This window comes from Silurus meridionalis, chromosome 29 (genome assembly GCF_014805685.1).
Source record: "Silurus meridionalis isolate SWU-2019-XX chromosome 29, ASM1480568v1, whole genome shotgun sequence".
NCBI lineage: Eukaryota > Metazoa > Chordata > Actinopteri > Siluriformes > Siluridae > Silurus > Silurus meridionalis.
Window position 1 is genome coordinate 6,696,087 of NC_060912.1, and position 12,630 is coordinate 6,708,716.

Below are 12,630 nucleotides of genomic sequence, written 5' to 3' on the forward strand. Positions count from 1 at the left end.
GTCCTTGTTGTAATTCTCGCAGTGGCGGGTGGTCAGGGCCAGCAAAGCCTTCTCTGCTGGCCTTAACACTATCAGAATCACTGACCTACATTTACAACCTAAATCATAATATTTATTCCATGAAATTGTATTAATTTATTCCTAACAGTTTATTCTTTTATTTCGTAGGGTTTCTCTTGGCTGCACTGCTTCCAATATGTGTATGTGGATGTTAGATTTTTTTGTCCAATCAGATTTCAGCCTCTGTGTGCTGCCATGTCAATCTAATCTGCCCAGGGCCTGCAAAGTCTGTACTGCTAGCCCTTTTACCATAGAGAATATTATCAGTGGGTCTTTTTCTTTAACCAATCAGATTTAATCGTATTTCATATTCGCCTCACAGGGCCAGCTAGCTGGCCTGGAATAGCGTCAGCATTTTTCAGTCCTCTGAATTGTTGGTCAGAGGGAAACTGTTACAGCCAAGTTCCACTGGCAAAACAGGTGTGTACCGTGCTGCACACATTAATACTGTGTGTTAGACTTTTTTATGCCTACGGAGGAAGAGCAATTGAGTTAGTCTCGGACATACTTAAAAATCCATTTTGAAGAAAAGCTAGACATTGTAAGGAGGTCGGTCAACCCTGAAGCTAGCTAGCTTGTCTCAGCCCGGGAAAGGGTTTGTTCACCACTACCAGACCAGTGAATACGAGCGGTACCACTGGCTTACAGCCTCTGAGGAACGCTGCAAATTATGAGTCTCTGGCGAGTAGGTTGTATTTTATTTTAAAAAATGTGTTTTTTCATGGTTTGGAGTTGTTGCAATGGATGCAGGCAAATCTGAATGCTAAGAAGTGCTTAGAATTCCTTGTAAAACATTGCAATATGGTGAAATCTGTACTGTCATAGACAGGTTTTGGAGGTCCTAGAAAGATCATCACAATGAGCCTCTATAGTAAATCATGCACTAAGCCTGTTTATCTGAGACGTCTGGTTCATCATCAGGTTAATCATCGGTTCCCGGCAGTTTGCCTACCAGACAGCGGTAGTCATAGACGATACAATCATATAGCTACTGCAAAAGGTCCACTCCCATCTGGAGTTCAACAGTACCACAGTGAGAATCGCTTTCTTTGATTTCTCAAGCGAATTTACCAGCATCCAACCTCTCCTGCTGTGAAGAAGATGAAAGGAATACAGGTCCATGATCTCCTGGGTCACCTCCGACAGACCACAAGTTTTCTGTCTGAGCAAGGTGCCTGCAGAGTAGCACCAAAGCAACACAACGAAGTGTGTTCCCCCAATCTTTCAATACAATACAGAGCTGAAATTGCCAAAAACTGCATCAAGGAGGCTTGATTTGTTTTTTCGGATGCTCTCTGGATGGTTTTGGGATGGTGGTGGAAAAGAGTGCCCTCAATAAATTCAACCATTTTTTTTTGGATGACAGTTGCACAGCCACATGAATTCAATTCATGTCTGCTGTTGCAACCCACAAATTATATTCCTACACTTTATTCATATATATATATATATATATATATATATATATATATATATATATATATATATATATATATATATATATTACATAATACGAATGCTAAGATTCACCAATTGTGCCAATACCACTTGGTATCACAATGCATTCTTTTTATACTATATTTGCATCGGTTAAAAACTATTTACAGCAATCCTATGTTTATCATGGTGGATACGTTTGAAAATCACCCGCGATAAACGAAAACCCACGATAAACAGACGCCACCCCAAAATGCTTTTTCTTTATTGTTTACGCCGTAAATCATCCTCCCACACACTTTTGCAAGAATATAGCGAGATGAATTCTATGTTAATTCGTAGAAATACTCTACACTGTATTACATTTATGAGCACATGTACTATACAGTATTAACATTTTACCTCATTTTATAATTAATAATTATATTTTTATTCATACATTTTATTATTTCAACATAACCCTATACATTTTTTAGTATATCGTGCTATCCATAAGCAACCGAGAAAATCAGGCAAACAAATTAGTTACGTAGCAAATGCGATACACCGGGAGCGCGAGATTCAAACCGTGGTAAAGCGGGGGATTACTGTATTAAAATTATTTTAAGTATATGCGCTATACTAATTATTGAAAAGGGACCAATAATTTGTGACTAAAATTTTACATGTAGTTTGATTTCTCCTCGTGTCTTAAGGGCGTTCTCTCAGCACCGCTGCTGTAAATATGACATATCACAACACTACAGAGACCCAGGCGTGTACTGAGAGTCACATAGAATACAGATTAACATGGCAGAGGTAGAGCTGCATCTTCCTGGAGACAGAACAGGAAAAGAACGTCTGGGTGTAATTAATATTTTTTTTCGTTGTTTTTTGGCTTGTTTGTGAAAGGACCATGTGTTAGAAGTCAGAATGCACTTAAGTAAATTAATAACTTGTTGTCTGTCTAAACCAAAGAAGTAAAAGTCAACTAAATTTAAAAATGCTTTCTTTTGCATCTTATAGCAACAAATCACATTGTGTTAAATCAAATCAAAACATGATCCCACTGCAATGTAATAGGGGTGTATTGTATCATATTGCATCAGTAGCTGCTTCATATATATTTTTAATGTATTGTATCGGTGTCTATGCATCCAGATGGGAATCACATTGCCTCAGTTATGGAAATGCACATCCCTAATATATATAAAAAATAATTTCAATATATCATCACTATTAACATCTAAAAAAACTGAATGCTGTGTATTTAAGAACCCCTAAAGGAAATCATTTTGTACATCCCATAGGGTTTAACATCAATAGATTTACTGTATTTGATCCTCAATAAAAATACAGAATTAATAGTTTGAATGGCTCTACTGAGCTATTCAAAGAGCAATCATATAACTTCAGTGTAAGTGTATCAGCGCTTGAATGTTTTTTTTATTATAAAATAAGATCAGTATTAGCACTTATGTTCATCTTATTCCAATAAGGGTCTTCAGTGTAGAAGTGTGGCTTGGCTTGAGTGGGGGGAAAAATGTAAGAACGCAAAAGTTTGACATCCATAATCTCTTGAAAAATTGTTCTCAAGATGCTTCAAAATCCTTACCGGCTAATAGCTTTATATTATTGCTAAAAATATACCTTCTTCAAAAATTCACTCCATTGATGCATTGATGATGGTGGTAGAGAGCTACAGAGTGCTATCTTACATATAGGTCTGAAATATCCCACTTTGTCGTGCCCTATAAATGGATCATTTTTAATCTGGAAGAGGCCATTTCCTTTGGAATATACTCTATACTATAGTATCTATCTACACTTGTTTGTGGGTGTGTGAGTATGTGGCAGCCTGGGAAAACCCTTCGCATGGTGATGGACAGGTTAGAACTGGTTTTCCTGATGTATTTTTTTCCCTATTTGCATGTATCACAGCCATTAGAAAAGTTGTAACCATGCTGTGTCTGGTTTGCTCTTGACTCAAATATAATCGCTAATTAATTTATAATAATTGCTCTGTTTATTACAGTTTTAGTTATTTGTTTCTTATAATTAGTTTACTTTAGTACAAAAGCTTCACCAACATTTTTTCAGCTAGTCTTTGCCTTTTAATCCCAATCTGAAACAATCGGGTTTATTGTGTGTTTCGCTCTGGCAGGAACAAATGGTTCAAATTGTGACAGAAGTACACATGCTGTAGCTATCAAGGTTTAAACGTGTTTAGACAAACAGACTGCATTTAATAACCTGGTTCCTTTTCTAACATGGTTACTGCAGTCAAACTGCAAGTAGATTTAAGATAGCAAGATTAGAAAGTAGAATTAGTGGAAAGATTTTGGTGTTGCTTTGGTGGAATATTACTACAGGTTCATTACTGATCAAAAAACTGAATTTTGGTCATTCTGAAAATGAAATTTTATATAAAACATTTTTTGTATTTTTTTTTTAACAATTCAGCCATAGCAACATTTCATTGGTTTTCTCAGGCAATGTCACTATCTTTCTCTATCACACACAGACAAAAAGTCTCCAATAGGTTTATCCAGAGAATGGGTTGGCAGTGGGTGGCAAGGTGTTGCAGCATGTAACATTGCCACCTCACAGTTCCAGGGTCTGTGCAGAATTTCTCTTGTCATGTCTATGTGGGTTTCCTCTAGGTTGCCATCTGGATAGGCCCTCTACTAGATACATCACAACTGCAATTAAGTGATTATTACAGATTAATTATAGACGATCTAATTTATATAATGCCAATTTATTATCAGGCAGTTTATTAAATTCACCAGGTGCCCTAATGTGACTGCATAAAATCTATGCTACTTTTTTCTTATGAAAAAAGCAGTCTGTAGTTTGGTTTTGTATTTTTTGGTATATGTTTATGTGAAGAAATCTTTTGATATTTGTTGCCACACTATATTAATGACAATGATAAAAAACATTATATAATTATATAATTACATTGAATTACATTTCTTTAAATATTTTCCACTAATATTTATATATTACATTTTATTGTAATCATTTATTAGTAAAGTTATAATTTTATAATGTATTATTATGATTATTATTATGATTATTATTATTTTAGCAAAACAAATCTTGGTTTATTTAGCTTTGTAATACATTTCTGGGGAATAATGTGTCTGAAATAAATTTCCCTTCATAAACCCAAAAATCTGTCAAAAGCCAGATAGCTGCAGGTGTAAACTTTTCCTTTTTAGAATTATTGTTGTAATAATATTGTTGGTAGCCTATGGAAACTAAAATAGAAAGGATATAATCCATAATATGTTTGTGACAAAAAAAAAATCATTATACATAATGCATGGAATTAATACTCTCATTAGCCTTCTTTCAGAAGCATGCAGAGCCATGTATGATGTCATTTCCTGTACTAGAGCACATCCTGCTTGTAGTTTTTTCCTCAGTAGGCAAGATTTAACATATTGGTGATGCCAACATGAGCTCAGTCATGCAGTCACATGCAAACCTATTATGTTTTGTTTAATACTTATAATTTGTGTCTTTATGTAGGTGTGACCAGATCCATGAAGGACAAAGTAACTAAACCCACAGCAATGGCGCAAGGCCGTGTAGCACACATGATAGAGTGGCAGAGTTGGGGCAAACCATCTGCTGGACCAATAGGGGGTGCGGGAATTTCCAATCTGCACCGTGAGAGGGAAAGAAGACTTGAGAATGATGCCTACAGTGACCTAAGTGATGGGGAGAAGGAGGCACGGATGGCTGCTGGTAAAAATAATCAATTGAAAAAACATTCAAAATTTTTTCAAAATATTTTACAGTTTATGGTCAAATCAAAGAAGAAAGAAATACAGAAAAGACAAAAATGTAACATTGTTTTTACAACCTCAATTCCAAAATAGAGTTGGGACAAAATGTCAATAAAAACAGAATGCAATGATTTGCAAGTTTCATAAATCTGTATTCTAGTCACAATAAAATAAACATATGAAATGTTCAAATTGAGAATATATACCATTTTAAGGAAAAAATTAGGCCTTTTTTATTATTTGATGGCTACAATATACATCTTGGAACTGAGTAGACCAGTTGCTGATGTTTTGGGTGAGAAATGTTGTCCCATATTTGTCTGATACAGGATTCTAGCTCCTTAACAGTTTTGGGTGTTCTTTGTTGTATTTTTTGTTTCATGATGCTCCAAATGTTTTTATATGGTTAAAGGGCTATACTGCAGGCAGGCCAGTTCTGCACTTGGACTCTTTTACTATGAAGTCATGCTATTGTAATAGATGCTGGATGTATTTTCTGGATGAAAGCATTTGTTGCTCTAAACCCTAAATATACCATTCAGCATTAAAGGCGTTTCAAGTTGCTCTGTCCACAGGCACTAATGCACTCCCCTGCAATCAGAGATGCAGAAAGAAATTACAATTTAGATTCGTCTGATTAGAAATTGTAATTAGTCTGAAACTTTGCCTCAGTATATTTTAAATAAACTTTGGCTTAATGACTTAATCTGCATTTGTGAATGACATGGGAAACGATGTTCACTTACTTACAAAACACTTACTTTTTACAGATATTTGTTGCCCCACCCTAACTTTACTGAGACGTGTTGCAGCCATTAAATGCAAAATTACATTATATTTTCCTTCAAATGGTACATTTCCTAAATTTACAAATGTTTTCTATGTTCTACTGTGAATAAAATATTGAATTATGAGTTTTGCAAATCATTGCATTCTGCTTGTATTTACATTTTACACAGTGTATAAACTTTTGGAATTGTGTTTGTACCTAAAGGACTATAAAAACAGCTTGTTGAAATCTTCTTGATTTAAAATGTTGACTTGTTGCTGAGTTGTTTCTTGACACAATTTTTAACCTGCTATAACCCAGTAGTACTGTTTGCACATTGCCTGACGTCCACCTGTTTTTGCTCGTCGTTTTGGATTATATTGCTTGTTTAAAGAAAGACTGGCTTTCATGGCACTTGCACCTGCCCAAGAAATAACTGACAAACAAGAAAGTTTGACAGAACGAATAGACTTAGATATCTGTACAAGGGTCTAGTATGCTATATGCTAAAAGTTGTGTATTTTAATTAGGAAGGAATAGCACATCAGTATGGAGACAGCAGACATGACTATAGACCTGCATGCTACTTGGACTGTGAATTTTACTCTTAGGGTGGTCTGTCTAAAATTTCTTTAAATCACAATATGCCAACCTGTTGCATGTGTTTTTCAGAATATTATACTCAATTTTATAATCATATTCAATTTGAACGTTTATAAACTTTTTTTGAACACATAGAGAGCTATAAGCTGTGTCATGATCAACTTATCATTTTTAAACCAGTAAGCTACATTGCAGGCACATTATGAGTTCATGACATGGGTTTTGCAAACTGTGGCTCGAAATATGAGCTATAACATGCTATACTTCAAGTACAGGTTTACTGACTTGTTTGGTTTTCATGTTGCTGACACTGACATGACTCTTATTTTCAGAGTATATTTAATAGACCATGACAATCCACTTTTGCTTTTTTTTTTAAACAGGTGTGATGCAGCAATTTGCAATCTCTGAGGCTACATTAATGGCCTGGAATTCGATGGATGGGGAGAGCTTCTGTGTTGACTCCAACCAGGGCAGTGTGGCACACCTTAGTGAAGTTAATCAGGAGAGCATTACCAGCAGAGGTAAATATAACTAACATCCATTTTTTGTACATATAGATATAATATGTTTGTGCTCATGGCATTCAAGACTTCAATATTTGACAGAAAACTATTTTAATTTGTTTTCTGTAGTTGAGACGTTGATAAATTAGCCCCTGTTTTGCATGTTTTATTTATTGTTTGCTTAAAAAGTCATTAGGATAAGTGTATTCATAACTGCTTTCATTCAGCAGCAAAATGTTCCATTCATCTTCTCAGTCTGTACACATGTGCAACTCCTAGCAGCTACAAAATGGAGGATAGGGTGGTTTTTAGTAGCCTTAATATCTCTAGGAGTTTAATAAATGCTATTGCTCACTAAACAACACTAATATCTCATTTTGCTTCATCCTTATTTTTCCTTGTTTCTTCATGAAGAACACTCCGGCAGTATTATTTGCCCAAAATAGTGCATATCTCCCACTGTTTATTTGGCTAGTGAACTTACGGTTCCTTGCTGGTAGCACAGCTAATTGATTTTCACCTCATTATAGCATGCATTGTTTACCACTGAACTACTACTTTAGCTTCTTTTCTGCTAACAGACAGCTTCAGTTTTGGACTTAGTTTTCCCTTTAGACTTTGCATACTAAGTAATTAAAAAGAAAACTCCTCCAAAAACTGAATACAGACACCAGCTATGCCTCAGAAGTGACCTTGATAATTGACCAGCAACACCCAAAAGGGTTTACCACAAGCAGCTTGGGTCTCCTTAGATAAAGTTCTAATTCAGGCACATGCTGTCTGAGAAATGAATGTAGATGCACTAGACAGAGTAAAATATATGGTAATGGCATATGGCACAATGGCAATATATTATCCATTTTACTCTAACACTGAAAGGATCCCTTTTGGGGAATGCTGAATAATTCCTTGTTGCTTGCAGTGATAGGAGACCTGGATATAGGGCTAAGTTAATGTAATCCTTTTTATGCAAATCGACCCTCTTTATCAAGTGGTTACACTTTGTGTCTGGCACTAAAGACACCATGGAAAGGTTTTAAAATCACTAATCCAGCACAGCTAAATGGACTAGACTACATCTCTGAAAACCTCTAAACAACTAAACTGGGCAGCATCTTTGTCAGTTTAGATGGTCCTGATGACCTGTTTGCAAATAAAGTGCTAAATAATCTTAGCACAAATATACCTGCACCTAAAAGGCCCCAGACTTTGTTGGTGAACATAAAAAACAGCATTGTGATTACCTTGTGGCTAATAAATCAACTCCAAAACAAGGTTCCAGAAAGGTTTTAATCAGATTTTGGTAATAAGCACACCCTGCAGAGCATTAAACCAGTCAATTTATAAGTAAAAAGCAAGAATAATGTGCAATTATGATTCTGTCTGGAGAGGCTGTCCAATCAAAAGTCAATGACTATATAAGGGGGACTTTTAATCAAAGGAGCAACCAAGGGGCCAAGGTTAACTCTGAAGGACCTGGAAAGATTGAACTTAATTGTATTATTATTCATCCACATTGCTTTGAAATTGTCCTTCAGTGCAAATTTATATTACTTAATATTCCTTTTGTCATTTTGTCTTTTACCACTTATTCCCCTTTACATTTATGTAGTGCATTTAACCCCCCCAAATAGTTTGGACACTGTAAAAAATTGAGATAAAAACATAATACAGTGATTTGCAAATCACATAAAGCAATATTTTCTTCCCAATAAAACATACAAACATATCTAATGTTTAAACTGAGAATATATATCATTTAAGAAAAAGATACTTAATAAAATAATTTTGAATTTAATGGCTGCAAAAGGTCTCAAAAATATAAGACAGGGCCATGTTTACCATTGTGTAGCATCACGTCTTCTGTCTATATACATCTGGGAACTGAGCAGACCAGTTACTAAAGTTTTGTGAGAGGAATGTTTCTGATACATGATTCTAGCTGCTCAAGATCTCTGGGTGTCCTTTGTTGTATTTTTTGTTTCATGATGCGCCAAATGTTTTCCAATGGTGAAATGTCTAGACTGCAGGCCAGCCAGTTCCTCACCTGAACTCTTCTACTGCGAAGTCATGTTATAATATATAATAGATACTGCATACTGAATACTGTAATGGATACAGTATTATATACTGGATGGAAGCATTTGTTGCTCTAAAACCTGTATACCACTAAGCATTGATGAAGCCTTAATAAACGTGCAACCTGCCCATGCCACACGCACCAATGCACTTCCATACCATCAGAGATGCAGCTTTTCTAACTAAGCCCTGATAACAATTTAGGTGGTCTTTAGTATAGAGGACATAGTATCCATGGTTTCCAAAAATAAATTCAAATTTTATATTGCAGTAAAAATTGGCAAAGTTTTCCAGCAAAGTGCTGCATTTAGGACCAGGTTTTGGCATGGCAAATTTGCATGTAGATACTCACTACATGATATAGTACCATATATGATCATTAAAAACAAAACTGAAACTATTGTGCCTGCACCAGATATTCAGAACTTTGCTAAGGCACTTTGTTACCTTTTTCTGACTACTTCTTTGTACTCTAGATCAGCCTTTGCATCATTCATCTGCAGAAGTGTGGCCTCACACCTATGTCTCCCAGGGTCTGTATTGCCTTTCATCCTCTGATGGCTGGGAGCCAATCAACAACGATCTATCTGGTATGGCTTCTCCTGCTGCTGGCTCCTACATAGCGAGTGGGGCTTCGGGAGAAGGCTACGATTGCGCCACCCACTATCTGTCCCAGCAACAGCTTGCACTTCAGCAGCAAACTCAATTTCAGCAGCTGCAGCAGATGCAGCAGTACCAGCAGCAGCAACTCATGCAGTACCAGCAACAGGTTAGAATAAGCACATACAAGTACAACCAGCTGATCTTAATGGGGAACAGTAGTACTAACCAGTATTAATTTACAAACTGTAAAATAAATTTGGAACAGGGCAATCAGTTTTTTAAATATGTTTTTGAAATGTTTTTCTTCCAGTCACTGGAACATCGGCTACACAGCACTTCTCATTCTTTGCAAGCTACTCCCAATAGCACCATTCACAGTTTGGGTCCACCCACTCATCCCCGACTAGCAGATTTGTGGGCCGCAGCACAAGTAGAGCCACATCAGATGGAAATAATGGGACACATGAACATGGCCTTGGCAGAAATGGGCATGTCGGAATCATATGGCGAGGAATTGGTTGCCGAAAATGAATGCATCCCTGAGCAGCAAGAGGAGGAGGAAGCCAAGGTGTGTTCTTTGCAATTCTGTTATGGAAGAACAATTTAATAGTCTGTATATTACCCAGTAATACACATTGTATTTGCTCAGTAAAGCAGTGACAAAAATATTATCAATAGAACCCCAGGATCAGAGCACATCAGGGAACGCAGACATGACTACAGACTTTTGTGCTTCCTGGACAGTGAAATGCACTTACGGGATAGCCTGTCTGAAACAAACTTAGGATTTCTTTAATTAAAGTGGCGGTATTAACTCAATCCTGAATCTGGAATAAATGACTATTATACAGGTGTTTTTAACTCTTCAAACTTGTAACCCAAAAAGCCCCACCTGTTGCCCTACATATAACAATAGTTATTTCTCATGTCCTCTCAAATTTTCTTCTCAGTTCACTGAGAATATCTGAGAGTATATAAATAGATTTTTTTAAAGTTAATTAATCGATCATTGTGTTTGACTATATACTATAAGGATGCAGCTAAAATATTTTAGCCCAAAATACACCCGAAACAGCACTTTTCAGCCAAAAAGTACCAAAATTATTAAAAACCCCTCTCATATTATAATGGAATTCCCTTCCTACTGTCCAAATAGAAGTAAATTTATTGGACATTTTTAAACAGCTTGACCAAATGAATCATTTTATTTGTACATGATGACTAATCTGTTTTCAAGATTAGTCAGGGCTGTTGGGTACCTGTTTGTAGAGTATCATGACTTTAAGTTTGATGTGATTAGGTTGTATATATACACAAATCCTTTGTGTACTTGCTCATCATCTTCTGCACATGTTTAAACTGTTAATTTGCTTTTCATATATTTACATATATACATTACATACTGTACATATATTTACATATTTATGTGCACTTGTCAGTTTGCGCAATTGCTGCTATTTGCACTTGTGGTAGATGGTGAACTGCATTTTGTTGCTGTGTACCTCTACTATGCAATGACAAAGTACTATCTATCTATCTATCTATCTATCTATCTATCTATCTATCTATCTATCTATCTATCTATCTATCTATCTATCTATCTATCTATCTATCTATCTATCTATCTATCTGTCTATCTGTCTGTCTGTCTCATAAATTCATTTAATGCTGCACAACGGCATTCCCAAAACAGACCCTCTTTTGGTAAAGAATAGTGTAAAATCAAACACACTGCAAATACTTATAAAGTTCTTCATTAGAAAATAATTGTTGAAAAATAAATGTTTTATGCTTAAAGACATATTTATACAAAGCTGCCACCACTGGATCCCTGAGCAACGCCCTTAACCCTCAACTACTCAGTTATATGAATGAAATAATTTTAAATCACTCAGGAAAGTCTGGTAAATGCCATAGAAAGAGCACAGTATATCCCAATGAAGCAAAACATGGCATGTGCATACAGATAGGGTTTTACAATAACTAACAGTTACTGTAGGAAATAACTTTACTTAATGTAGTAGGTGCATTGTAAATAAATACAAATCCTTGAACATAAACAAAAAAGACAAAAAACATCAAAAACATAATGAGGACTATACACATTTTAAGGACTATAGGGAAGAACTTATTATTCACTCTTCACTATTAAGAGGTAAACATTATTTAGAAAGGCGCTCTGCAAATACCTGTTGTGGGAATCAATCCATGTCTATTAATAACAAAGTGTGTTCTTAATTATAGAACATGGAAACAGGTCACACTTGTTTTGGTGATAACGAAGCCGTTTTCCTATTTTCTTTTTTTTTAATCCAAGGAGGATGACATCACAATAACACTGGAACCTGAGGCAATGCCTATTACGCCGGTTATAACCTCACAGCCTCACAGAGAGGGTGCGATGCCTGGGGGTGTGAGCCCACCCATGCCCCATGCAGAGCCAATGCCTGAGCACATGGCCTTTGAGGTCACATCCTGCATCATCCAATCCTTGGAAGAGAAAGAAGAGGACGCGGAGGAAGGTGCTGTGGTTGTTGTGGCGACCAATTAGCAGCTCTTTTTTTTTTTTTTTTTTTTTTCAGGAGGATCATTGAAAGAAAGAAATAATCAACAACAAATTACTCAAACATATAACCACCCACACCCATGGATTGCAGGGACACACTGACAGAGATGGTAAAAATGGAGATATAGAGACAACATGTGGCATGTTGATCATGGGGAAAAAAGACACACATACGAGGACTCGTTTAAAAGAAACGAAATAAAACAGTGCAATACAAACCTACAAAAG

The 12,630-nt window shown here is 36.0% G+C and overlaps 1 protein-coding gene across 6 annotated transcripts in view; it reads left to right on the forward strand.

Annotated features, from left to right (window-relative positions):
• fam131ba (family with sequence similarity 131 member Ba) overlaps positions 1-12,428 on the forward strand; it is a 38,622-nt gene extending 26,194 nt beyond the window's left edge. For all 6 annotated transcript variants that reach the window (XM_046844528.1, XM_046844530.1, XM_046844531.1 and 3 more), the window contains 5 exons: positions 5,017-5,235; positions 7,032-7,172; positions 9,710-10,002; positions 10,147-10,404; positions 12,154-12,428. In XM_046844528.1, coding sequence (XP_046700484.1) covers positions 5,017-5,235; positions 7,032-7,172; positions 9,710-10,002; positions 10,147-10,404; positions 12,154-12,387 — 1,145 coding nt within the window. In that variant the 3' untranslated portion in view covers positions 12,388-12,428. The remainder of the gene's footprint in view (positions 1-5,016; positions 5,236-7,031; positions 7,173-9,709; positions 10,003-10,146; positions 10,405-12,153) is intronic.
• The last annotated feature ends 202 nt before the right edge of the window (positions 12,429-12,630 follow it).